Source organism: Colossoma macropomum, unplaced genomic scaffold, assembly GCF_904425465.1.
Source record: "Colossoma macropomum unplaced genomic scaffold, Colossoma_macropomum, whole genome shotgun sequence".
Lineage (NCBI taxonomy): Eukaryota > Metazoa > Chordata > Actinopteri > Characiformes > Serrasalmidae > Colossoma > Colossoma macropomum.
In genome coordinates, this window is record NW_023496051.1 from 1,101,853 (window position 1) to 1,127,908 (window position 26,056).

The 26,056-nt window shown below is 40.9% G+C and overlaps 2 protein-coding genes across 4 annotated transcripts in view; both read right to left on the reverse strand.

Moving 5' to 3' along the window:
* Positions 1–1,569: 1,569 nt before the first annotated feature.
* jagn1b (jagunal homolog 1b) lies at positions 1,570–7,524 on the reverse strand. The gene is made up of 3 exons (XM_036565219.1): positions 7,399–7,524; positions 3,974–4,069; positions 1,570–2,585 (listed from the first exon to the last, which is right to left on the reverse strand). Exons 2-3 carry the CDS (start codon positions 4,060–4,062, stop codon positions 2,123–2,125), a joined length of 552 nt encoding a protein of 183 aa, XP_036421112.1. The 5' UTR covers positions 4,063–4,069; positions 7,399–7,524; the 3' UTR covers positions 1,570–2,122.
* A 3,622-nt stretch (positions 7,525–11,146) lies between these two features.
* The window catches only part of col8a1b (collagen, type VIII, alpha 1b), a 45,594-nt gene continuing 30,684 nt past the window's right edge, over positions 11,147–26,056 (reverse strand). For 2 of the 3 annotated variants that reach the window (XM_036565196.1, XM_036565197.1), the window contains 2 exons: positions 15,803–16,094; positions 11,147–13,163 (listed from right to left, as the gene is read on the reverse strand). In XM_036565196.1, the coding sequence (XP_036421089.1) occupies positions 11,254–13,163; positions 15,803–16,085 (2,193 nt within the window). In that variant the 5' untranslated portion in view covers positions 16,086–16,094 and the 3' untranslated portion in view covers positions 11,147–11,253. Of the gene's footprint in view, positions 13,164–15,802; positions 16,095–22,616; positions 22,726–26,056 lie in introns of those variants that run through there. The other variant, XM_036565198.1, reaches the window with a different exon arrangement.

A 26,056-nucleotide genomic window follows, 5' to 3' on the forward strand; every position in this document is an offset into this window, starting at 1 on the left:
CCCCCTCTTTGAAGGCATATGATTCCCTAATGTAACTAAAGCCCAGCAGTGAGGAGCTGCTGTCACTGCAGACTGGCAGGGTCGTCTACAGAGCAGCGCTAGTAGCTGTTAATGAAGTAATGTTCTTTCTATTTCCCATTTCGTAGAAGATTTCAACCACTACCCCTTGTAACTCAGTTCCAAGGGACAAGGTGACACGTGAAAACATGGGGTGGGGTAAAAATAAGAAACCAGATTGGGCCACTGAGGAAGGAATTTGCAGCTGTACTAGCAGACTACAACTCACATTCTTCAATAAGGTGACAACCAGACCCGTTATTCTCAGATTGAAAAGTGGGACAGTCGCATTATTGACCACATAGTTAGCAAATACACTAGATGCGTATTGTGCCCAAGTCCACTTCTTCAAGCGGGCCCTTTGCACTACAGCGTACTAGTTGGGTTCATGTTTTAAGATGGCTAATTAGGCTTGGGTGCTAAGACGACTAGCTGGGATTGTTAATTTGTGTGCTCAGACAGACAGGTTGATTCTTGTGTGCTAAGTTGGCTACTTGGGTTTCCCCGCTAAGACGGCTAATTGGATTTATGCAGCAAGATGGCTGGTTGGATTCAAGCACCAAGCATCTAATTGCTTCAGAGCTGGTTTAAGAGAAGCCAGGCTGCTTCCTATTTCTCTCATTTTATCAAAAACATGACTGCAAAGCACAAGAGGGCACCTGAAAGCGAGCCCTCTGTGAATGGTGGTGAACAGAGTAAAACGGCTAAAAACAAAACATTTGTTTCTGACCATTTGTCCAGGACCCTCCTTTGATTTTAGAAAGTCAGATATGGTCACTAAAAAAAAGAGCAAACTTAACTGTATATTTCCTTTTTCTACATGTGTTACAGTGTTTACTAAGTGCTAATAAGCTGCTAAATAAAAAAGCGCTAAATAAAAAGTGCTAAACAAACAGAACAGCAGTGTTTAATGTGTCATGTTCTGTGTTCAGGAAATGAATACAACTTCCTATGTATAAAATATAGGACAAACTGATTTTGCTCAAATGCTCCATATTAACCCATTCATTTTGAACTTGCTTGGGAGCGCCCTCTAGTGTTTGACAAACTCAGAGGACATTACAGAGTAGTGATTCTCCTCTCTACACATTCTCTGGTTGCATTTACATGCTAAGACACATAGGGTCTGAATGCCAAGATGGCTTGCTAGACTTGTGTGCTAAGACTGACAGTTGGATTTGCGAGCTAGGATGGCTTTTTACTAAGCGCTTGGCACTCAGACAGGTAGTTAGATTCTGGTACCAAGGAAGCTAGTTGCATTCATCTGCTCACAGATAGAAGTGTTTGTGTGTCCAGATGACTTGATGCACTCGTGTACTAAGACTGATAGCTGGATGCGTGAGCTAGGATGGATAGTAGGTTCCGTGTGCAGCTACCTGCATTTGTGTGCTAAGAAGCTACTGTCTTCATGAAGCTGTTGTGCAATAAAGCTATTCTACAGTGGGGAGCTGACTGTGACCAACATTGGAAGAACAAACAAAAACAAAAAAAAACAACACAAACATAATGCCGTAATCTTAAGTTAAAAATATACTTTATTTTGCCCTTAAATAACCAGGTTATTTTCTCCAGTGCTGCCCCAATTGTCAACAAGAAAAAGATGTTTGAGAAGGACCGGACGCTGGGGGGTCCACTTGGAGAGTTACAGTTTTTTCGGCACCTAACTGCAACTGGGGAGGAGACGAAACTGAGAGGAAGAACGGTAATGCCATCACATCAGGAACAGCAGAAGCACAACAGATGCTCCACAACTGCAGGTTTACCAAAAAGCACAGTAAAGGAACATGTGCTTCAGTTCAGTGCTGCACAATTGCTGTTGATGCTCCCTGAGGCAGACATTCCTGATGCAGCTTTGGTCCTCGAGGTTAAAGTGCCTCGAATACCTAATCTGGGCTTAAGGCCATCAGACGGGGCGATAGGGCAAAACCGGTGGAGCTCAGTGTAGTAAGATCAGGGCATCCTGCTTTATCTCCTCTTAAGCACAGGACAAACGTTCAGAAAAGGGATTTTGTGACGACAGGCAAACAAAGCAAAATGCCCGACGTGGCATTGTTCTTGGACACCTTTATTTCTTCTTCTTGTCCTGTGTGGTGGTGAACCAGGTGTCCAGCAGCTTCTTGCTGTAATAGATCTGCCAGCCGTGCACCTGTACAGCCACGACCATCAGCAGGTAGAGGACGGAGACTGCGGAGAAGCCAAAGATGAAGCGGTAAGCCTTGCCATGGCGGTAGAGCTGCTGAGCCACAGGGAACATTTCCATACCGCCGTAAATGATGGGCGCCACACAGAAGAGCCCTGCGCTGATCATGGAGATGACCAGGTAGCTGATGTTGTTCCGCGGCAGCGCCATGAAGCTGATCGCTGTGGGGATGATGCTGAGGAGATAAGGGTACTCCCACTGGTATGGACTGGCCACCACTCTGTGGGAGACCAGGTTCAGCTGGCTGACCAGCACCTGGGCCGCCACCAGCCCCCACACCACAGCATGGACCAGGTTCAGCTTCCTGATCTCTGACTTCAGGGCCACGCTGGAGGGCAGGAGAGGTAGCACAGCTGGGTTAGTACAGGGTTATATGTGAATACAGGTGTTCTCTTAGTCTAAACGTGTCAATCAGCCAAGACAAGTTTGCTGTCTGAAGTTCAGTCATTTAGTTGTGCACTGGAGCCACAAGGCTAATGAGTTAACAAGTCATGGAAGCCAGATTACATTTGCCTCAAACCACATGCCACAAGTTTTGAAGATGTATTTTCGTAAAAGATCTGGGCGACCAGTGACTTAGTGCTTGTTAGCACATAACCTCTAGATATACGGGCTAAAGAAGCTAAATTTGGACATCAAACATGTCTTGGCTGATCGAATGCATCTGTCGTAAGTGGAAAAAACATTCTTTTAGATTTGCTTGCGTGGTTTCTGACACTATATGAAATAAAAAGATATACTGCATAACTAAAACTGTAGCAGTAGCCATCTTGGAGCCTGTATTTTGCCCACATTTCTATTTATTTTTATAAATAACAGGTCATACAGTCTACTTAGGATTACTTAACATGGTTTGAAGCAAATGATGCAATGATTTAGGGATGCAGTTTGCACCATGCTGATTGCTGAGGATGAGCATCCATTACTCGTTAGCTCCAGTACAAAACTAAAGAAGTAAAGCTCAGGACACAACGATGTCTTGGCTGCTCAATCATGTTTGGTTTAAGGGAACACCATGTAAATTTGATTTCTGCCAAACCACATGAATACAAATAAGCATTTTGCTAATTCAGACATGTAGGTTCACAACACGTTTATCTCCATCACTATGCCCTAACGTCTTATCAGTTTTTTGAACCAAAAACATTAGGCTGTGTTACGGTCTTCCACTGAAGTAGTCAAACAATAGTCTATTGTGCCTTTTCCCTATAATTTCAAGTCCACTGTACAATACAAACCAAAAGGTCAATGTTACTTATGTGCCAGTGTTATCAGAAACATTTGCATTGCCATCTTGATTCATGTGATGTTTTGGTTAATAACCTGATTTCCATGCAAGTCACAAGTTGTTCTCCTAATAAGGACAACTAATGCCAAGCTTCATGAAGTAATTATTGTGTGCCACAAAAAGGTTCAGTTTAACTAACATTTATGGGACATGGAAAAATAATCCCAAATCTGTTTCACTAAAAGAATGACCACAATCTCTTTCACAATAACTGAATTATGATTCTTTTGGAAACAATTAGAACAATATGATTTGACTGTTTTAGCATGATTCTTAATTATTTTTGAACACTACAGTAAAGGCACCAATGTGATAGGAAGATTCAATTTTCTTGAATATTTTGGTGATTTTAATTGATAACGTTCTAAAATCAATGCAGTTCAATCACCACCTATAGACACATTATTGCTCCCCTAATACAAACACACCTCATCTGATAGTGTGAAGCGACACGTTCCCGGTGCTGAAAGTCACTCCCGTCTGTCCCAGCAGCTCTTGGTCCGGCTCGTGAAGCCATTGCAGCCCTTCAAAAACACAACAACAGAACATCATGTATTTGTTTACTGAGCTGTGTGTAGCTGCACTGGAGCAAAATTAGTTTTATCTAGTAAGGTACTATAATCCAAGTCATTACCCACACGCCTCAATTCATTTACAATCGTTAAGTATTTGGACAATGACTGTTTCTGTTGTTGCTCATTTGGCTATGTACTTAAGCTTTAAGGTTAAGTCAAAGTCAAGTCAAAGTTTATTTATGTAGCGCTTTTTACAACAGGTGCTGTCACAAAGCAGCTTTACAGAAAAATCCAGGTCCAAGCCCCCATGAGCATCACCAATGGCGACAGTGGCAAGGAAAAACTCCAAGAGCAAGAGGAAGAAACCTTGAGAGGAACCAAGACTCAAAAGGGGAACCCATCCTCCTCTGGTCGACACCGGATAGCAAACAGCATTAGTATAAAATATTACAATACAAAACGTGGAAAAACAGGTGGAGCACTGGTTAATTAGATAGTTTGAGTTATTCAGCAGCAGCAGCAGGAGGGACAGTTCATGCAGGTGAGGTCTGCACAGCTTTGTACAGCATGAAACTCCATGGTGGTCAAAGCTATGCAGATAAGCCAACAGAGATGGAGCATTGGTGACTCTAGCAGCTGTGGTGGCTCCCATGTGGCGACTCAGGCAGACGTCGCTCAGGGGCTCAAATAAAGGAAGGGAGAGCGAGATAGAGAGAGAGCGCGAGAGAGAAACTGATTAACAGGACAGGTCCATTTATGGAGAGATATTAATGAGTTAATAGTGCAACAACTAATATTAGCAAAATGCTTATGCAAACATAAGTTTTGAGTCTAGTTTTAAATTTTAGGTAAAATTGCAGATCGTTAGCTTTAATTTAATAAAGGTCGTTACATTTGTATTGGTTAAGCTTATACAAAATTCATCAGTTGCGTAAAAAAAAAAAAAAGCGCAGATTTAATGACGTCTGATTCATGAAACTTTCATATGACATGGTAACGATCAGATCTGAGCGCAAATGATGAATCAGTTTTGGTGCGCGAAATCAAGCACCAGCCTACCAGGCACCCCATTTACATATCATTTACACAAAGCACTCACTAATGCTTCCCTATTCTGGTAAGGAGCCAATAAAACAACAGCATTCAGCTGCTTGTGAGCCAATAGCTGTGCTCATAGGAGGAGTTTAAGGTCACACCGCTCACCCTACTGGCCAAACTTTATAGGGGTAAAATTACCACCATTACTGACAGTAATAATTATGCAGCGAGTTTAATCCAGTATGAATCTGCAGTTTGTGTTGTTTTCACAGTCTGACAATTATGGAGTGAATAGTCTTCTGTAGTTGGTCGATTCCACCTCACACTAACAGAGCAACAAAACCTGACTCAGCCAGTGTATTGTTGCTCCTATTGAGGCCATCATATGGCATAACGCTGATGTGAAGGTACAGGTTTTGACCTTTTCATCTGGGTTATATGTGAGAATTTGGGGAAATTACTCAGAGAATATTCCCACAGAGAGCATCTGACCAACACACAGATCTCTATGTCTCAAAGTCACATTGTCATTTTGCGAAATATGAGAAAAAGTTAATAGTTATAGATAATCCCCTCCTTCACAGCCTGGGGTAAACAAAAATGTTCCAAACCGGTACCCAGGTGTTGAGTTTGGAACATTTTGACTCATCACAGGACATAATGTAGATAACTTTATGAAGACAGCATTCGTTTTTTTTTCCATTGAGAAAATCTGCTCGGACCTGGAATACCTAAAATGAGCCTGACAAAGACTATGGAAGGTCAAATGCCTGTTACGTCACAGTCTCCAAACCCAATCCTCAGGACCCTCATGCCCCGTATTTTCCATTTCCCAGTACACCTGATGTTCTGCAGCAAGCTAAATCATGGGTTCTACAACAAAGGAAAGTGAGGTTAGGAACGATTACTCATTTCATGAGTCAATGAACTCATGAAATGTTCAGTAAACTCATGAAATGGAGTCGAGGAAGTCAGGATAAAGTCAGCGCTGGAGCGTAGGCCAATACCAGAGTTAGTGCTGCTGTGACGCACATGAAATACAGAAATACAAAAAAGTTATTAAGAACTGTAGAACGTCCCTGCTCGAAAAAACAGTACTGACCAGCATAGCTGGTCCCCAGCAAAACCAGCACGGGTTATGTTTTAGATGCTGGTGTGCTGGTCAGCAGCAATGGTAGCCGTTATGCTGGTCACCACAAAAACCAACATATGTTGTGTTTTTGATGCTGGTATGTTGGTCACCAGCTAAACCATCACCAGTCCAGCTTAAAGTGTTTATTTTCCATCAGGGACTACAACTACAAATTAGCATAATAGACCAGTTTCAAAAAGTAATGCAGCAGCTATCAAGCTGGCATGGACAGTGTTTCTTTTGAGCTTTTGACCACAATTACACCACAAATGTGGCATAACATGTTAGGTTAGTCTAGTTACCTGTAGGTGGACAATATGGTACATTGTACTAAGCTAGCCGGCTAGCTAATCAGTTACTCTGACTGGAAAACTAGTTGAAAAAGCAAAGATAACTGGAAAAACAAAACGTACCACGAATAAATAAACCTTAACCGGTCAAATAAAGAGTATAAAGACTACAATAAGCTGATATAAAGTATTCAAAAAGTCGTACAGACAGAACATCCTGAATGACGAGTACTCCAAATGTTTAACTTGAGCTAACGGAACGTTAACTGACGTTAGCTAGCTAGGTTAGCTTTGTCTTACCTCAGACTTTTCCGCTACAAACACTGGAGAAAAGAAATAATTTGGTTGCGTCTTTGTTGAAATTTTACTCAGAAAGTTAAAGAAGTAAAAGTTTATGCTGACGTTTTCAATGACGAATCAACCCCACGGCGCTCTAAAGTGGACTTCTTGTTTGAATTTTTCAGTTCCACCTTAAACAGCGCGACAGTCGCTATCCTGCGCATAGAGGCGCCAGTATGTAAGCGCCGTAGCATTGAAGCATTTAAGGTGGAACGGAAAATTCGAATATGATACCCGTCGCAGCTCCTCGGTACTTCTGCTTTGAGCGGAAAACAGTAGAAAAGTGTGTAAATAAGTGGATGAGTGAGTTAAACAGTACCAATACACTGCATTATATTATTATTTTTTAATTATTATTATAAGATGTTATGCTGACGTTTCAGCGACGAAAGTGAACTTCTCGCTCGGAAGTTTTTTGGCCACCACCACACGTTAAAAACAAACCGCGTAAAATGCAATGAGGGAGGATAAGCGACAATAAAATCCAGCAGCTGAGAGATTTTAGCCCTCACTGAGGAATTTAACGTTGATAATATTACCTTAAAACTTGGACGAAGCAGAGTGAAACGGTCGGCGGTGTGAAACAGCAAGTCTTCGTCTTGGGTTCACTTCTTCACCGTTTAAATTCATTACCGCCACCCTTGGCCTGGAAAGCACACTAATTCTCCTCTTCCTCTTCCCAGCTCTTTATAGAGAAGATAAATGTGTAGATGATGAAGGTGGGTCAATCCCACACACATTTCAAGCTCCAGAAACACCTACTAGTGCTTCACTGCTCAGGCAGTGCTTTGGAATTAGTGTTGCACATTTAGCCCACTAGACGCCTAAGTGAGATTAGGATTTGGATAAAGAAACTAAGTAGGGACTACACTAAGAGGGCCCGTGTAGGAAGAAGGTATACAAAAGAGTCATATACAGTCAGTCTTTACTTGTGGAATGTAAATCAATAGTCTGTGCCCTGACTCCGAGACTGTGGCCTGGTTGCTTGAACCCAGATTATTAAAGTTAGTAGTGACTAAGTAGACACAAATGTGGAACTGAACTAAGAATAAGGCAATTAGGCAAGCAGACTCAGGCTCAGTTTTCACCCCCAGACTTAATCCACGGACTATCATTAAAGGGCCCTACGTTTTATTGTACTTTATTTCTTCCCTGAGGTCATCTTATAACGTTGGTGTAAAATGAAAGCCTGTTTCTGTCAGGGGAACCAAAAAAAGCTGCTGTTTCTGACAGCATCCATCATCTAAACCGCTTATCCTTCTGGGTCGCAGTGGGGTGCTGGAGCCTATCCCAGCTGTCATTGGGCGGAAGGCAGGATACACCCTGGACAGGTCACCAGTCCATCGCAGGGCAGACAGACAGACATACACATTCACACACACACGGGGAGAACAGGCAAACTCCACACAGAAATGACCCTGGTCACCCGGCCGGGAATTGAACCCAGGCCATTCTTGCTGTGAGGCGACAGCGCTACCCACTGCGCCACCGTGCCGCCTGTTTCTGACAGCAGTATGACGACCAAAAAAAAAACAAACAAAAAAAAACAAAAAATTATCTGATTACCTTGAAATAAGGACTTATTATCTCAAAGATTACGATTTGGATAGAATATCTAGACTTACTATGTCAAAATAATGACTTTTCTCAAAATATTGACTTACTGTGTCAAAACAATGTATTTTCTGAAAATATTAACTTACAATGTCAAAACAATGACTTTTCTCAAAATATTGACTTACTATGTTGAAATAATGCCTAATTAGTGACATTTCTCAAAATAATGATTTACTATGTCTAAATAAGGACTTTTCTCAAAATATTGACTTACTATGTCGAAGTAATGACTTTTCTCAAAAAATTGACTTATTATTGACTATGTTGAAATAATGCCTAATTAATGACTTTTCTCAAAATATTGACTTATGTCGAAATAATGACTTTTCTCAAAATATTGACTTACTATGTTGAAATTGACTTTTATAATGATTTGTATCTCATAATGACTTGCTATGTTTAATTGTTGACATTTTTTCTAAATATTGACGTGTCAAAACATTGATTGTGTCTTGTAATAATTACTTTGAAATAATGTTATTGTTGACATTTAATAACATTATTTTTTACTTGGTATTTTGAAAAGTTGAGATTCTAAGTCAATATTTTATGAAAATGGTTCATTATTTAGAGATACTATGTCCAATTTCAGAGAAATTTAGTCAATATTTCAAAATGCTCAGTACTTTGAGAAGATAAGTCATTATTTTGATATACTCTACATCTGCTGATGACATAAAAGGTTTTGTTTCAACAGTAACAATATGTAGATTAATATTTTTGCTGCGCTGTATTGTGCCTCATTCAAAAAGCTGTCCAGGCTGAAACACTCCACTGTGAATGGATGGAGCTAAACTGCTGTAGGCTGAATAATCGAATATATTTAAATGGTTTTGTGATATCATGAACAAAAAAACAAACAGTGATTTCAAAAAGGGGCTGTTTTTGCAGCTTAGGTTTCATATATATGGACTGTATGGACTGGGGAGTGGACGGTACAGTTGGAAACGTTTATCAGTGCTTACATACTATATTAAGCTATTTTTTCCATTTGATGAGAGAAAGGGTCTCTATAATGAAAAAGCAATTTTTCATGATATGAAATATCCAAAATATGTAATGTGGTGTATAGTGCATTCAGTCTTGTTGAAAGCATTTCTGTACTACATCATACATACATACATCATCTAAACCGCTTATCCTACTGGGTCGCGGTGGGGTGCTGGAGCCTATCCCAGCTGGTATTGGGCGGAAGGCAGGATACACCCTGGACAGGTCGCCAGTCCATCGCAGGGCAGACAAACAGACATACACAGTCACACACACACTCACACCTAGGGGCAATTTAGCGTGTCCAATTGGCCTGACTGCATGTTTTTGGACTGTGGGAGGAAACCAGAGAACCCAGAGGAAACCCACGCAGACACGGGGAGAACAGGCAAACTCCACACAGAAATGACCCTGGTCACCCGGCCGGGAATCGAACCCAGGCCATTCTTGCTGTGAGGCGACAGCGCTACCCACTGCACCACCATGCTGCCCATTTCTGTACTATACACTGCCTAAATATTTAGTAATCAATAAAGTCTTTTTTGCATTGTCATCCTTACATTTACACTTATACTCGACACATTAAACTATTCATTTTATACATACAATGCAAAAATCACACAGATGCATAACTTTAGTCAATTGAATTTTATTTACAAAACAAAATTGACATTCAGAAATTTAATTGTTCATTGTTCAATCGAAGGTTTAGCACCATTGTGAAAATTGGAAAAAACAGAATAAATTCATTCTTTTTATGCCCCATCATCTTTTCTGCACATATACAAATTCAGGCACTCAGTAGTAAAAACTAAAAAACAAAATAAATTACAGAGAAGAAGAACCCCTCAGAAATCCTCTCGGCATCTAACTCTGCTTCGGTGGAACTGTGATTGACGGTGATGGAACAAAAACGATACTACGCTGGTATTTTATCATGTTTCACATCCTTTGCTTACATGTGTTTTTGAATATCTGAGGGACATTTAACAGCATAGCAACATATTATATACACATATACATATTTCAGATGTACCCCAGTTTATATCAGTAAACAACACTAACCTTATTTCCTCATTTTGGCTTCATTAAAAAAAGGAATTTCAGATATATTGAAGATAGTGCATCTACAGTTACGGTAAGGAGGTGTAATAACTGGAAAGGCAGATGTACCATAAACAAATAAACTGTACCATATTTTTTTAAGACTGACAGTATGATTATTTGGTGTATATGGTAATGACAGTCTAGAAATAGTGCATGAAGAAAAACTGAACATCCTTTATTATGAGGACATGAATGTCTAATATGTCTAATGTATTTAGTGAATATTACCCCAGTCATGTACACATATGCAGATAGAGGAAATATGCAAATAAGTGTGTGTCTGCCATTCAAATGCTTAAAGTATGAATTGTAAATGTAGCCTATATGTAACCCATATGTTAAAAGACAGCTTTGAATGAACTATATTCAAAGTTTATGGCTTTTCATTGTCTCTCTTTCATAAACCCACTTCCACCACTTGATTAGGTGCATTTCACTCCCTACTATGTATTTTCTAGTATTTCCTAAATACCACTAACAATGACATTTTTCAAATGCCACCATTGATCAGACATAGACCAGCTCATTTCAACAAATACCAGTGAACTATGCAATGAAGTCTACATCATCAAACTTCTTTCGATTTCTGAGTACTGATGGCACGCACATGCAGTTTATATATAAATATATATATGAAAGTTGCTGTTCTTTCCACCAATGACTTGTGACTCATGGGCAGTTTACATCGGATACAATAAATATCCAGAGAATGATGAGTGGACATATTGACCAGCATAAAGTCCTGCAGCTTGGTCTGATGGTAACTGAATGTGAACAGTGTCTCCAGACTTTAGGGGCAGTACTGCGCTCCCTGATGCTTGATCCAGGAAACCTTTTTTGTACTCATCATATGTGTACATTACTGGCTCGTTGTTCTTCTGCAGAGCCACCCACACGTTGGCTCCTTTGCAGTGGACATGGTATACAAAATAATAAATTCCAGGTATGCTGCAGGTGAAAATGCCTGTTTGAGGGTTGTAGTTCTGGTTGCCATTGTACAAGACCTTGTTGAAGACTACTGGACTGCCAACAGGAGGGAATGGTGTTGTTAGCTGAGCAGTAAATGCAGGCATCTCAAGACCATTCCTGCCAAAGATGTGTCCTCCAGGCTTGCTTTTTTTGTAGGCTGATTTTGCCCCATCCAGACCTGGACCCACCTCAGGAAGAATTTGACCAACACCAGGAGGCTGACCAGGTGGCCCAGGTGGACCAGGAGGGCCGGGTTGGCCAGGCATTCCAGGTTTACCAGGGAGTCCACCAAGCCCTGCTTTCCCTGGTGGGCCCATAGGGCCTGGGAGGCCTGGTTTTCCTTCACCAGGTGGTCCAGGTTTCCCTGGTGGTCCATATTCCCCTTTTGGTCCTGGAAGACCAGGAGGCCCAATTGGCCCACTGGGACCCATTAGTCCAGGAATTCCTATTGGCCCTTGATGACCTCCTTCCCCTGGCAGACCAATTTCACCCTTTTGTCCAGGCTTCCCTGGGGCCCCAGGGAGTCCAGGTAAACCTTTATGTCCATTCTCCCCCTGAGGCCCTAATGGCCCAGGAAAGCCTCTTGGTCCTGGTTGACCACTTTCTCCTAGGAGTCCTGGTTTTCCTGGAAGTCCTGGAGGTCCTGGTTCACCTTTTCTGCCTATAGGCCCTTGTGGCCCAACTGCACCACCTTCTCCTTTTGGTCCAGGAAAGCCAATACCTCCTGGGGGTCCCATTAGACCCGGTGGACCAGGGATACCACCAGGACCAGGTGGGCCAATAATTCCAGGAAGTCCGCCATGACCCTTCTCACCCTTTGGACCCGGAGGGCCAGGTAAACCACCATGTCCTTTGTCACCTTTCGGTCCAGGATATCCAGGCTTCCCAAATCCAGGTAAACCTGGACCCCCTGGAAAGCCAGGTGGACCTGGTTCTCCTTTTCCACCTGGAAGACCAGGTTTTCCTGGCAATCCATCTAAACCAGGTTTGCCAATACCTGGTAGTCCTGGTGGCCCAGGTTGTCCCTCGTCACCAGGAAGTCCTCCCAACCCTGGCTCTCCAGGTGGGCCTTGTTTACCAGGGGCCCCAGGGACCCCAGGAAGCCCATTTAGTCCTGGCTTCCCCACTCCTGGTAACCCTCCTGGACCTGGTGGTCCAGGGGGTCCAGGTGGTCCTTTTACACCTGGTAATCCTGGAAGGCCAATGCCTTTATCACCTTTAAGTCCTGGAATCCCAGAAAAACCTGGAGGCCCCTTTTGTCCAGGCTCTCCACGAATCCCAGGCTGTCCAGGTAGCCCTGGTCTGCCTGGTTTTACCAGACCTGGTAGTCCATGTGGTCCTGGAAGGCCTGGAGGTCCTGGCAGTCCTACTGGTCCTGCACCACCACTTGGTCCCAGCTCTCCTTTCGGCCCTGGCAATCCAATTGCTCCAGGTTTTCCTGGCTGTCCTGGCATGCCAGGTTTTCCAATCCCAGGATACCCTTGAGGGCCGGGTGGGCCAGGTTTCCCAGGCTGTCCTGGAATGCCCTGGCCTGGTAGACCAGGAGGGCCTTGAGGCCCTGGAGGTCCCATAGGGCCTACCTCTCCTGGGGGTCCTTTCTCACCTCTGGGAATAGTTTCACCTGGACAGACAAAGGCAGCATCTTAAAAACAAGTGCTATGCATAAGAATGTAAAAAAAGATAAATGAATGGGGGGATATATTCTGTGGATGGCCCAAATCTGTAGAAATTCTTTAATTCTACCATCAAAAAATCTTAAAAATGCTTATTTGGTCATTGAAAAAGACTAAAACCAATGGCTATAAAATAACAACTGAGCGTTCTCAGCATATCTTTGTTAATAGACATGTAATATGCAATGGTCTTAGCATGCATATATTTCATTTTTCCGTGGCCCCTGGTTCAGATTAATCGATAACCTGCTGCCCAGGTTTAAAGCACAAAGTTTTATTTAATCGTTGCGTGAAACATTTTACCTCTACATTTTGCATAATTGTGTGATTTGTCAGGAATGTAAATTGTTGTGTGGATATCCATGTACAGCTCACACTACTCAATGATTCCTAGATAACATTTGTTTTGGCAAAAGCATGCAAGTGTGTATAGCAGCTGCCTTTGAAATGTGAGTGGTAGTTATGAAGTGTTTTAAATGGCATTAGCTTGTCAGGGAGATGAGAGGTAATTGGCTCTTGTCATTCACACTGATGGAGATCTGGCCAACTCTGATATTTCTTCAGATAGAGTGTTAGCTTTGGCAGCTCTCCCTAATACAGTCTGTTAAATGTTGGAAAATGCTGGCCAAGAATGAAATCTAGGAATATGAGCAGACTCAGCCTTGTACTCCCAACCTTGTACTGCACTCCAGTTGCATATCTGCAATCATGCCATCTATGCAGTTCATGGCAAAGAGTCTGGTCAATTTTAAGTGATCTAGTTAGTGATGTAAATGTATTAACTGTGTTAATAAAGTAATGCCAATAAAACAACTTTTGTTCTCCACTTTTAAAAAATATGCAAGAAAAAGTTCTTAAGGAGATGCCGTAGAGGAACCACTTTGGGTTTTAAAGGTTTAAAGAACCTTCACACATATAAAGGTTCTATATCAATTCAAGGGATCGTCCTAGACTGTTTGCATTGTGTTCATCAATCCCACATATCTTATTTACAAAAATGAAAGGTTCTTAAGGGAACCAGAAGTGTCTCTTCTGTGGCACTGAGCAAAGAAGCATTTTTTGCTGCTTTTTTAAAGAGTGCTGTCCTAAAACAAAAGAGTCAAAACTCAAGGAGAACTTTATTCCGTTCATATGCAAATATAGAGTGAAGTGACACATACAGTTGTATGCAAACAGTTGGACATGTTTTGCACATTTTCTATGTAAAAAAGGTACACTTCTGTGCATTTAACGCACAATGACAGTTTATTTGCTGAATTTATTAAAACATAAAATGGGGTCTGTGCAAAAGTTATGGCACATTTTAGATTTTATGGTTTTGTTATTGTTTATTATGTTAAACTCAGCAAGTAAACAGAAATTGTGCATTAATCATTTGCAAGAAATGCAGTATTTAAGTTGTTCCCTGTAGAGGATGTTTCACCTTAGCTGGTAACATTAGTGAACTGCTTAATGCTGGAGTAAAGTGTTTGAAGATGGTAAACAAGGGATGTAGAGTATTCATACTGTAATGCATGCTAGAGAGGGAGTTTGGGGGGTGGGGTACTTATTTGTAATTGTATCTATGTTATAATTGTACATGTTTTCAGTTTGTTATTAAAATTAAACAAGTTGTTCACAAAAAAAGAAAATCAACAAACATGTAGTTTGACCAGGGGTTTTCAAACACTGATCAGTATATGGGGTGGATCATTCTCAGCACTGCAGTAACACTGACGTGGTGGTGGTGTGTTAGTGTGTGTTGCGCTGGTCTGAGTGGAACAGACACAGCAGTGCTGCTGGAGTTTTTAAACACCTCAGTGTCACTGCTGGACTGAGAATCGTCCGCCAACCAAAAATATCCAGCCAACAGCGTCCTGGGGGCAGCGTCCTGTGACCACTGATGAAGGACTAGAGGATGACCAACACAAACTGTGCAGCAGCAGATGAGCTATCGTCTCTGACTTTACATCTACAAGGTGGACTGACAAGGTTGGAGTGTCTAATAGAGTGGACAGTGAGTGGACACAGTGTTTAAAAACTCCAGCAGCACTGCTGTGTCTGATCCACTCGTACCAGCACAACACACACCAACACACCACCATCACATCAGTGTTACTGCAGTGCTGAGAATGATCCACCACCCAAATAGTACCTGCTCTGTGAGGGTCCATGGAGGTCCTGACCACTGACGAACAGGGTAAAAGGGGGCTAACAAAGTACACAGAGAAACAGATGGACTACAGTCTGTAACTGTAGAACTACAAAGTGCTCCTATATATTAAGCGGAGCTGATAAAATGGACAATGAGCGTAGAAACAAGGAGGTGGTCATAATGTTATGCCTGATTGGTGTATATGGCCCTAAGAAGTCTACCTGCATATACAACAAGGAACACTTCTTTGAAGATAACAGTGTGGACAACAGGTAAAGGTGTGAAGGAGGCCACCGTACTGTTGAACTGATGAAGTCTTTCAGATTATATTTCAGTTTCAGTTGCCTTGACTTACTGGTAGTAGACAAGGCTAATTAACATTACATGAATATCATCAACACATTGAGGCACTATATTCGTGAAATTCATTGACATTTTTGACCATATTCTTACCTTTGCCCAAATTTTGTAGAGGGATCTGTTGCTGTTCCTTTCCGTAGTGTGGTAGCACAGGCATCTCGTTTCCATATGGCAAATGAGGCTTCTTCCCCAGGTACTGCGGCTGGGGTACTCCTTCCTTGCCTAGGGGCATGTGAGGTAACTGCGGCAGTGGTTGGTGTTGCTGGGGCAGTTGTTGGGGCCCTTGTTTGTGCCCGTAGTATGCCCCTGCTTGGGCGTGATGCAGCAGGTAAAGCTGCACCATGAAGGCAAAGCAATGGGCAGAGTGGAGAGGCATGGCTACGTCCTGCAGAATGGAGGAAAAGCAAGAAACCTTGACATTGAAAATATATAAGAACAAAAAGAAAGATCTGAGCAAAAATCTGCACAGTTTCCCCAAATACTCCAAATCTAGCTGATGGGCTAAGACATTACTGGTGTCCAAAGTTTGCTTCTTTAGTTTTGCACTCGAGCCACAAGGCTGATGTAATGCTAACTGGAATTGGAAGCTTATAACTGCCAGAGCTTGAATTATTTGTCTGAACCTGATGGGACCTGTCTGCTCACGCCATTTCCCAAAATATAGGTCAGGTTCTTCTCAGGTTCAAATGTCATGTTCAGCTTCTGACAACTTAAACATGACATTGCATTTCCTGCTTACTTGGTAACACTTTATTTGGAGGGTCCACTGTAGATGCTTTGTAAATGCTCAATATATCTTTAAGTAACATTCAAATGCAACTGAACCTGAAGTTGAGTGTTATTTGGATGGTCCACTGCAGATGCTTTCTAAATGCTCAGTCTGTATTTAAGTAATATTCAACTAAAAACAAGTTCAGTGTGAACGATTTTATTAAATCTAGCCCTAACACTAAAACTAAAGCTAACCCTAACCTCAAGACAAAGCCTAGACCTACCCCTAATCCTAATCCTAACCATAATGGTGTTGATAATCAACTGAACATCACCAGAAGGTTAGTTAATGATTTAAGTATCTGCAGAGCATCTATAGTGGACCATCCAGATAAAGTGTGACCTACATTTGTTATTACTTATTTGTGGACAGATTTTTTTTATTATTATTATAATTTTATTTATCCATGATCTAATGATCGCTGTTATTGTTGCCATACTTTAATTGAACCATTTACATGGCCAGCAGGCCCAAAGTTTTATTACACCCTTCTGTAACCTAAGAATAGCTCAACCAGCTTGCATTGAAGTCCCTGTAGTTACTGAATAATAAGCCTTAGTATGTAAGAATCCTGGGATTTTAAGGGATTAAAGGGATTATTCTGCACTTTGGGTGTTGATGGGCTGATTCAGGTCAATTTCGGACAGTTGGACTTGGGTCAGTTTCAGACTGAAAACTTGATGATGTAGTTTGGGTCAGGCTTGGGTCAGATTCAGACTCAAACCTTGGTGCTGCTGGTCAGGCTTATTCAAGTTTGGACATGTTTTCAGGCTGTATTTGCATTCGTTTCAAATTTTTAGGCCTAATTAAATCTCTAACAGTTGCCAGTTTAGCATCGTGCACACTGCATACCTAAATCATCACACACTTATCTTAAATGCTGTTGAGCTGTTAAGTAATCTCAAATAGATTTGCTCATGTTCTTTCTGACACTGTAAGACATACTGGTTGCTATAAGCTTCCATTACATGGTAGCTACTTTAGCCTTGTTGCTCCAGTGCAAAACATATAATAAAACTTAACACCTATCCTGAACATACAGTACAGTACTGTGACCATGTTTCACTTATTTCCAGTTAAAAAATGGCCTTTAAGTGCAAGAGTACAAGTTATTCATTTTTCAGGAAATATTTCTGAGGAGATTTAGTATACATTTGCATATCGCGGCAAAAAGTCAAAGGAAAATAAGTGAAATAACAGGAGTTTCTAAAACTGGAGTTAAAAAAAATGATTAAAAGCTACAGAGAAATTTGGGCTCCTAACAACCACCTGGAAGACCTAGTAGACACCAAAATGGCCCCCCATCAGACAAACAGCACTTAAAGAAAATCAAGCTGCTTCAGATCTGAAAACATCCACAGGTGTTTCTGTCCATCCTTCCACTGTGAGAAGACAACTCAGCGCTATGGGTCTGAAAGGATGTGTAGCTGTTCAAGAAGAACCTCACTGAGAAAAGGAGACAAACACATCAAACAAAGAAGCTGAACAATGGACTGACCACCCCAGAGTCCAGACCTCAACACCACTGAATGTATTTGGATAACTTCAGAAAATGATCCATCAACTTCTAAGACTTTTAAGATATATCTCTGCAGATTTCTTTGCAAAACTGAAAGAAAACTGAAATTTTGATGATATATTTAGTTGTTGAGGCTTTGTGTAATCTTCTGTTAAATATATGCCAGTTTTGACTGAAAATTAATTCAATAAAGGGTGGTCTTTTAATTTTACACAGTACTATCACACTAACTGATATAAAGCCACAGAGACACTGCTGCTGGAGTTAAGTCAGTGTAGAAGTAATTCAGCAATCACAATTCTGAAGTAATTTGAGACAGTTTTGTTTCTGCATATGCAATTTGTTAGATATCTAATAGAAATGACATAAATTCACACCGCAGAAAACTGATAGCAACTCATTTGAACAGTCACGCTCATGGGATGCATTTGTTGGCCCTTGTTGATCAGGTGGTTTCCTAAAAAGGTACCTTGTCCTTCACTCTCCATATTAAAATGACCCCTATTTGCATCACTGGCACATTTGTATCTTCATTTGGTCACTTGGTGTGGACTTTACATTACTTTAGGCCACAAGGTATTTATAAGAGGCATTAGCTTTCAAACCACCTTGAAATGGGATGTTCGGTTTTATGTAAATGATCAATATTGCAATGTCTGAAATTCCCAACGTGGTGGTTATCCAATATACAAGATGTTTTTCATACTATACCAGTTTTTTGATGATTCCAGACTGAAGATGTTTTAGTTTTAGTAGCACTTCTGACTAATATATTCTGGAATCTGTGTTGGTTTTAACCTCATGAAATAGACACTTAATCAGGCTTTCAGTCTTGTTACCTGAGACATAATGGACTCGACAGTTCTCTTTAGCCTTATAAACAAACATTCTCCAGCAGAACCCATTATGCACTGTAAATTCAGCACTGCTCACACACTGTGTGAGATAATGAATGCACTTCTTCTGCTTCCAGAACCAAGAGTTTTCAAAAAAGTCTCCATAGTTAAATCATTAAGATCATTAAGAAGCCATCCAGAGTGGTGAGATATGAAATGCACCATTCTTGAGAAACTTACTGAGTTAGAATTGTTCACAGTGGTGGTGATAGGAACCAGGCGTCCACCTTTAAAAGCTCCTTCACAGAAAGTTATTACATGAAATATCAATATGCTGCCCAAAGCCTGAGACATGTATGATAGTTTTTAGATACATGCATGATAGTTTATAGGTACTATTTTAGCCTAAACTATAGATTTTTTAAAATACATTCATGGTGGAGGGGTACATGCAGGGTGTTGTAATGCAAAATAGTCCCCAAAGAAAAGTAACTTTTTCAGATTTACCACTATTTTACCATCATCACTCCATATAAAAACTGAAAAACACGTGTAGATTCCCTGGTCATTTTTGGTCGTAAATAAAATGGCTACATTTGTAACCATTGTGACCCCTGGTTCTCGTCACCACCTCTGTAAAGAAATCTCTTTACAGTGAAATATTTCACATCACATTGTTTACATTTTGCAGAATATTTGAAAAATCAGTGGAATTCTCCTTAAATTAAGGTCATTATTATGGACCATTACCACAATAATCACCATGTTCAACACAGAACTGTATATTACCCACATTAGTTCTCTATATTAATGCATTTTGTTTAACATCGTCCAGAGTTACAGTTAGCCTTGAATAACAATAACTAGATATTGTATATGATTGTATGCAAGTCAGATAAAAGATCTCCCTGTAAAACTAAACAAAAATCTCTATCAACAAAAGCATATTTTTTAGTTGCTTTTCCATTAGCAAACCTGCTCAAGAGGCCCCATTGGTCAGGCCCTGGGCTGATGGCCCTAAAGTCGATTGGATTAAAAGGGAATCTCAATTCATAAGAATATCTGCAATATTTAGTGGTTGAGATGTAAACAAAGTCATTCAGAGTAGTTTGACAGAAAATGCTCCATTCTAGAGAAACTCACAGATTCAGATTTTTTACAGTGGTGGTCATAGGAACCAGCGGGTGCGACATCACGCAGCGTATTCACAACCATTTCATGTAATAACTTTCTGTGAGGGAGCTTTTGGAGCCATTAAACTCGTCTCGTTCCCATCACCACCACTGTCAACAATTCTGGCTCTGTACATTTTTTTCTAGAACAGAGCATTTCATACCAAACCACTCTGAATGACTCTGTTTACATCTTAACCATTTAATATGCAGAAACGTTGTAAAATAGGTGGAATTTCCCTTTCATGCAGCCTTAGATGTCATACTGTACTCTCCTCAGAAACGCCTTCCAAATGTATAATGCTAAATGTGTTTTTCATGCCGACTAGGCCTCATTCTTGGAAATGGAAAATGTGAAAACACTGACACTGATAAAGAGCTTTAAAGATGTATATTATCTCCTCCTCATAGGTTTATAGACCAATTCCAGTCTTCACAAGAAGGAAATCATCTTGTAAACTCTGCTCCACAAGTGCATTGTTTTGTGGCAACTGTTTGGTTGGATAAATTTTACAGAACATTCCATTCTACTTCTGTTTTTTTTTTCGTTATTAATTAAATATATTACGTATGCATGAGAAAAGCCACATTATTAAGGTACATCAAGATAGTTGTAGTCATTTTTTGTCCTGTAATAGAGCTAGCATTAGAGCTAGCATTAGCATTGTGACAAATTCAGACTGTTTTGCCAGTTTGCCTGGTTTCTACAGCTACAACAATGTAGTCCTGATTGTTAGCGCAGCCTTTCAAGCTGAAAACTGCACATTATGTAGCAACTCTAAACAAACATTTTAATGATCTGATGTGAATAATTTAGGTATTCTGACAAAAACTTCATAACTCCCATTAGCGAATAGGAACTTTCTGTAAAACCGGTCCAACCAAGCAACGGTTGAAAGAATGCATAGACAAGTGGTCACCAACCCTCTTCTTAGAGATCCAGTCATAATCTAACACAACTGTTTCAGCTATTCAGGGACTTCTGATGGCAGTATTTAAATCAGGCATGTCGAACTGGGACCCTTCTAGGCCAAAGTGCTGCAGAGATTAGCATTTACCCTCATCTAAAGCTCTGAATTTGGGTTCATGAAGGCCTTGCTAATTAGCTAAGTTAGCTGAATTAGCTAAATTGGTGATACTTCAATGCAGACAGGCTGCTATAGAAGGATGTAATAAAACTTTGGGCCCACTGGTGGTCCCTGGCCTTTCAAGGGGTTTTCTCCTGTTTTCTAGCTTTCAAAAGCAGTTATAGCTGCTGTAAGGAAAGCTAAGAATAAGCTTGTCGCTAACATAACATAGCATTTCCTACATCTGCACCAACACAAATTAGCATTAACTGTAGCTCTGTAGCTTCTAGGTAGAAACAGCCAAGCGAGCTCTCCTTTTGGTTTTAGGTGCTGAATAAACCAATTATGTTTTAATTTACAATGAGGGAACGATTTTGTGAGAGAAACATTGCTCTAGCATTTCTGATAGTTCTAGATACATCACCGCATGTAAGCGGTAGAAGACCAGTTTGTTTCAATCAGATTTCAGTGACTGTAAGGACTTTTACCAAAAAAAGTCACTTAAAACTCTTAAAAAGTCACTTAAAACATAACATATATGTTCATATCTTTTACAAGCTTCAAATGTCAGTGTTTAATCTGGGACAGCCAAAAAATGTTAATCACTGTTAGCTTAGTGCTAACATACTACCAGAATCTCAAAGGGTTGCTAGCAGAAATTAGCATTATTGTAGAGATGTATGTATTCTTCAGGCCATAAATGTCAAATCTCGGTTAAAACATAAGAATGCTAAGTTCTGCTAGCATCCCTGTGGGAAACAAATGGTGATTTGCATGAACTTTTTTGCCAATTCTGACTTTTTCCGTCAATTTTTGTCAATTTGTTTATTGGCGTTTTTCCTGAATGCGAGTAAAGTTTTTGCAAGTACAGTGCTGAGAATGTAGAGCAGTTAATTCTGCGTTCTCAGTGGATTTGACTGACAATTCTGTTAATTAATTCTGACACACTGCATTGTGTCATGAATGAATCGGGCACATGGCCGACCTGCAAGCCAGTACATTCGTATTTACATTTGCGGTATTTAGCAGAAACTCTCATCCAGTGCGACTTACAAAAGTGCTTTGACCACTTAAGAGAATGTATCTTAGCTACTACCAATAGGGTAGAGTCCAAACTACGCTAAGACGCTGGAGTGACATGAGTGCAGATTGAAGACGAGCCGCGCTGCTGCATTCTGGATCAGTTGCGAGAGCCTGATGACCCAAATAGGAAGCCCAACCACGAGGAAGTTGCAGTGGTCAAGTCTTGAGATGGTATAACCTTAGACGGCTACCTTAGAGGGTTTCCCTCTGCTAGCAACTGCTAACTGTAGTGTCTTATGACTAGGTTGTTGCTGCAGAATATACAGCTATATCATGGGATAAAAAGACCATTTTCAAGTCCATTTTTTCAAAACAACTACAACGATAACATTGGTGGCTAAAGTAGATACAAGGTCTAAATAGTAGCTTTTACAACTGAAACTATTGCCATCAAAAAAAAGCTCAAAAAAGCAAAAACGAATAGAATTCAGGTGCTTGCATGTGCCGGATTGACTTACATATGTAGTTGTATGAGTCTGACATTGGATATCCTGCTAGGCCTCTGTGACTACTTTAAAGTGAAGGAGTTAAAAAAAACAGTCTTCCTGCTCTCTATCTCTCTCTCTCTCTCTCTCTCTCTCTCTCTCCCTCTCTCTCTAATGGAAACGGAAAGCACGTCATACATAGATATTTTCCAGAAACCTACAAATTCTTTACAGATTATACAGGCGGAGCTGTGGCTGAATGTGTGAGTGAATTCCAGCTTGCTCTGGAGTTATTCATTTAACACACTTTTCAACCTCAAATCCTGGAGGGCAGCAACACTGCACACATCAGTGCTTTCACTGCCCGAACAACTCCAAAATGAACCGAGGTGTGCTGGGACAGGGAAAACAGCACTCGTCTGATCTGTGCTGCGTCCACCTGGAATCAGAGAACGCTGCCCGAACAGACTGGCCAGTGAAATAACCCACAACAACCCTCAAAACATAACCGAAACTTAATTAAAAGGCGCATATTATGAACAACTGAATTTCCCTCACCATTTTGAAAGAAAGTTTGATTTAGAATGTAAGCGTTGTTAAAATTTCACTCCCAAGTCGATACAGTCCATATGTGAAAACTACGCTGCAAGAAATAGTCTTGTATTATAGTCACTGTTTTGGTGATGTCACAAAAACCTATGCATTTACATATATTCAGCCTAGCAATGCATGAGCCCTTTAATGAAATTATTTTATAAGGTGGAAAATGAACCGCAGTGACATCAACATAATAGTACGTGTTAGTGGATCACACACAGCAGTGTTACTGGAGCTTTTAAAACACCATGTCCATTTACTGACCACTCTGTCAGGCCCTGTTCACACGTATCCAGATATTTTTGTAAATTTATTTTACTGCAGTTTGGCCTTCTGTCCAGTTTGGCCTTCTGCCCTCCAGGGTGATTTAAAAAATTCCATAGCCAGTGTTTTGTTTGGATTGGGGCAAAACGCAGCATCATGCCATTAACTTGCATGTCTTTAGCTATTTCCACTTATTAAGCATGCAAAACAGTCAGAAATAAGGCAGACCACTGGGTTGCTTCTGTGTGGTCCTTAATTTGAGGGTGAGTTTGGAGTTAAGATGTTTCTAATTGAATATGGCTTTACTTTTTCATTAAACCATAGAGTGGAGGCCTGAGAATGTGCTGCGCTCAGTTCTTGTAAATGGGGTCGCCTCAGTTGCATATATTAAAAATACCTCAGTGATTTTAAAAGTATGTGACTTGATGGTCACTAACCAGAGTCAGATTTGAAAAAGGAAATCCTGACTCTGCAATACAAATGAAGTGAAAGGTAGCAAAACTCAGTTTAATCAGGCAAGTATGGACGTTTCAGAAATAGTGGTATAGCCATAGCAACATAAAGCTTTTATTTTCTGACAGAAATCAGATTTTTTAAGCCTGCACGTCAAAGCAAACACTTGTAACCTGCTGCCAACACTTGGCATTACTGCTTTAGTGATTTTGCACGATGAGCATGCTCACAATGTTCTTCTTCTTGAGGTGTTTGACATCTAATTTTATGAGGTGTTATGGCCCTCTCCGGGGCTGGAATGATTATGTGAATGTTTTTGAGTCATTTTTGTTTTTTCGTGTGGACAGAGAGACTTTTAAAAATGACGCTGGTGTAGACAAATATTTTTAGGGAACAGAGAAAAAAAAATGTTTTCAAAAATATCCAGATATGTGTGAATGAGGCCTTAGATGGATGGATGCTGCCCACAGGATGCTATTGGCTGGATATTTTTGGTCCCAGCACTGCTGTGTCTGATCCACTCGCACCAGCACAACACACACTAACACACCACCACCACGTCAGTGTTACTGCAGTGCTGAGAATGAGCCACCACCCAAATAGTACCTGCTCTATAGTGGACCTGTGGGGTTCCTGACCGCTAAACAACAGGGTAAAACAAATTATACAGAGAATTGTAGAACAACAATATGCACCTATATGGTAAGAATAAAATGGGCGATGAGTGTAGATAGAAGGTACCTAATAAAGTGGTCAGTGAGTACACCTACAAACTCTAAACTCCAGCTAAACTCTTTGCATTGAGCTTAACCAGCAGTGGAAACTCTGGCCAATCTGGAAAACATTTTGACGCCTCTTTCCGAGAAAAACCAACCGGCCCTTAACTTGACGAGTTACATGTGGAACCACACCATCCTGTTAGTCTTCTCCCATCTACTCATCTTACTCCAGTGTTATTTTCTCTTAAAGTAAGTGACCCTTTTGTCATGAGACAGAACACCTAGAAAGTGGAAAAGAGAAAGCTGCAAAATAAGGCTTTTTTTAGCTTTACATGTTTGCCATGCAAATATGCTCCAACCTCTTGAGGGGTTAAAGGAATACATTGGCAAAAAAGCTCTTTACCCCAAATGTAAGTAGAATTATTAGCATGGTGCTAACTTCATGCTTAAATCGGAACACATTTGCCTCTAAACCTGTTAAGTAATGGTAAGTAAATAGACTTGCTTAGGAAAGGATCTTCCCCAAACTGTTGCCACAAAGTTAAAAGCATATAATTGTCTAAAATTGTCTTTGTAGGCTGTAGCATTAACATCACCCTTCACTGGACCTAAGGGACCCAAACCCTGAAAAACAGCCCCAGCCCATTATCCCTCCTCCACCAAACTGTGGCACTATGCAGTGTGGTAGGTAGCGTTTGGCCATCCACCAAACCACATCTATTAGTCTGTCAGATAGTGAAGCGTGATTCATCACTTGAGAGATCACATTTCCACTGCTCCAGAGTCTGCTGTACTTAACACGCCTCCAGCCGACGCTTGGCATTGCACATTGTGATCTTAGGCCTGTGCGCAGCTGCTGAGCCATGGAAACCCATTTCGTGAAGGCCCAGGCGCACCACTCTTGTGTTCATGTTGCTTCCAGAGGCAGTTTGGAACTCTGTAGAGTGATGCAACAGAAGGTAGGTGATTTGTACACACTTGGCAACCCCACTCTGTGAGTTAGTGTGGTCTACCGCTTCATGGCTGAGCTGTTGTTGCTCCTAGAAGCTTCTATTTCACCATAATAGCACTTACAGTTGTCTTGGGCAGATCTAGCAGGGAAATTTCACAAACTGACTTGTGGCAGAGGGGGCATCCTATAACAGTGCCATGTTTAAAGTCACTGAGCTCTTCAGTACAACTCATTCTACTGCCAGTGTTTGTCTGTGGAGATTGAATGGCTATGTACTTGATTTTAGTGTGAAACACCTAGACTCAGTGAATAGGATTGTCCACATACTTTTGGCCATAAAGTAGTGGAAAACAAACATCTTGGCTTTGATATGTCCTTTTGTCCATTGTTATTTTCTGGTGGGCGTGTCACTGTGAGTGTGTCTTGTAGGTTTGCAGGTCTAGGCTTAGTCCACACTGTGGTGATGTCAATAGGATCCGAAAAATATC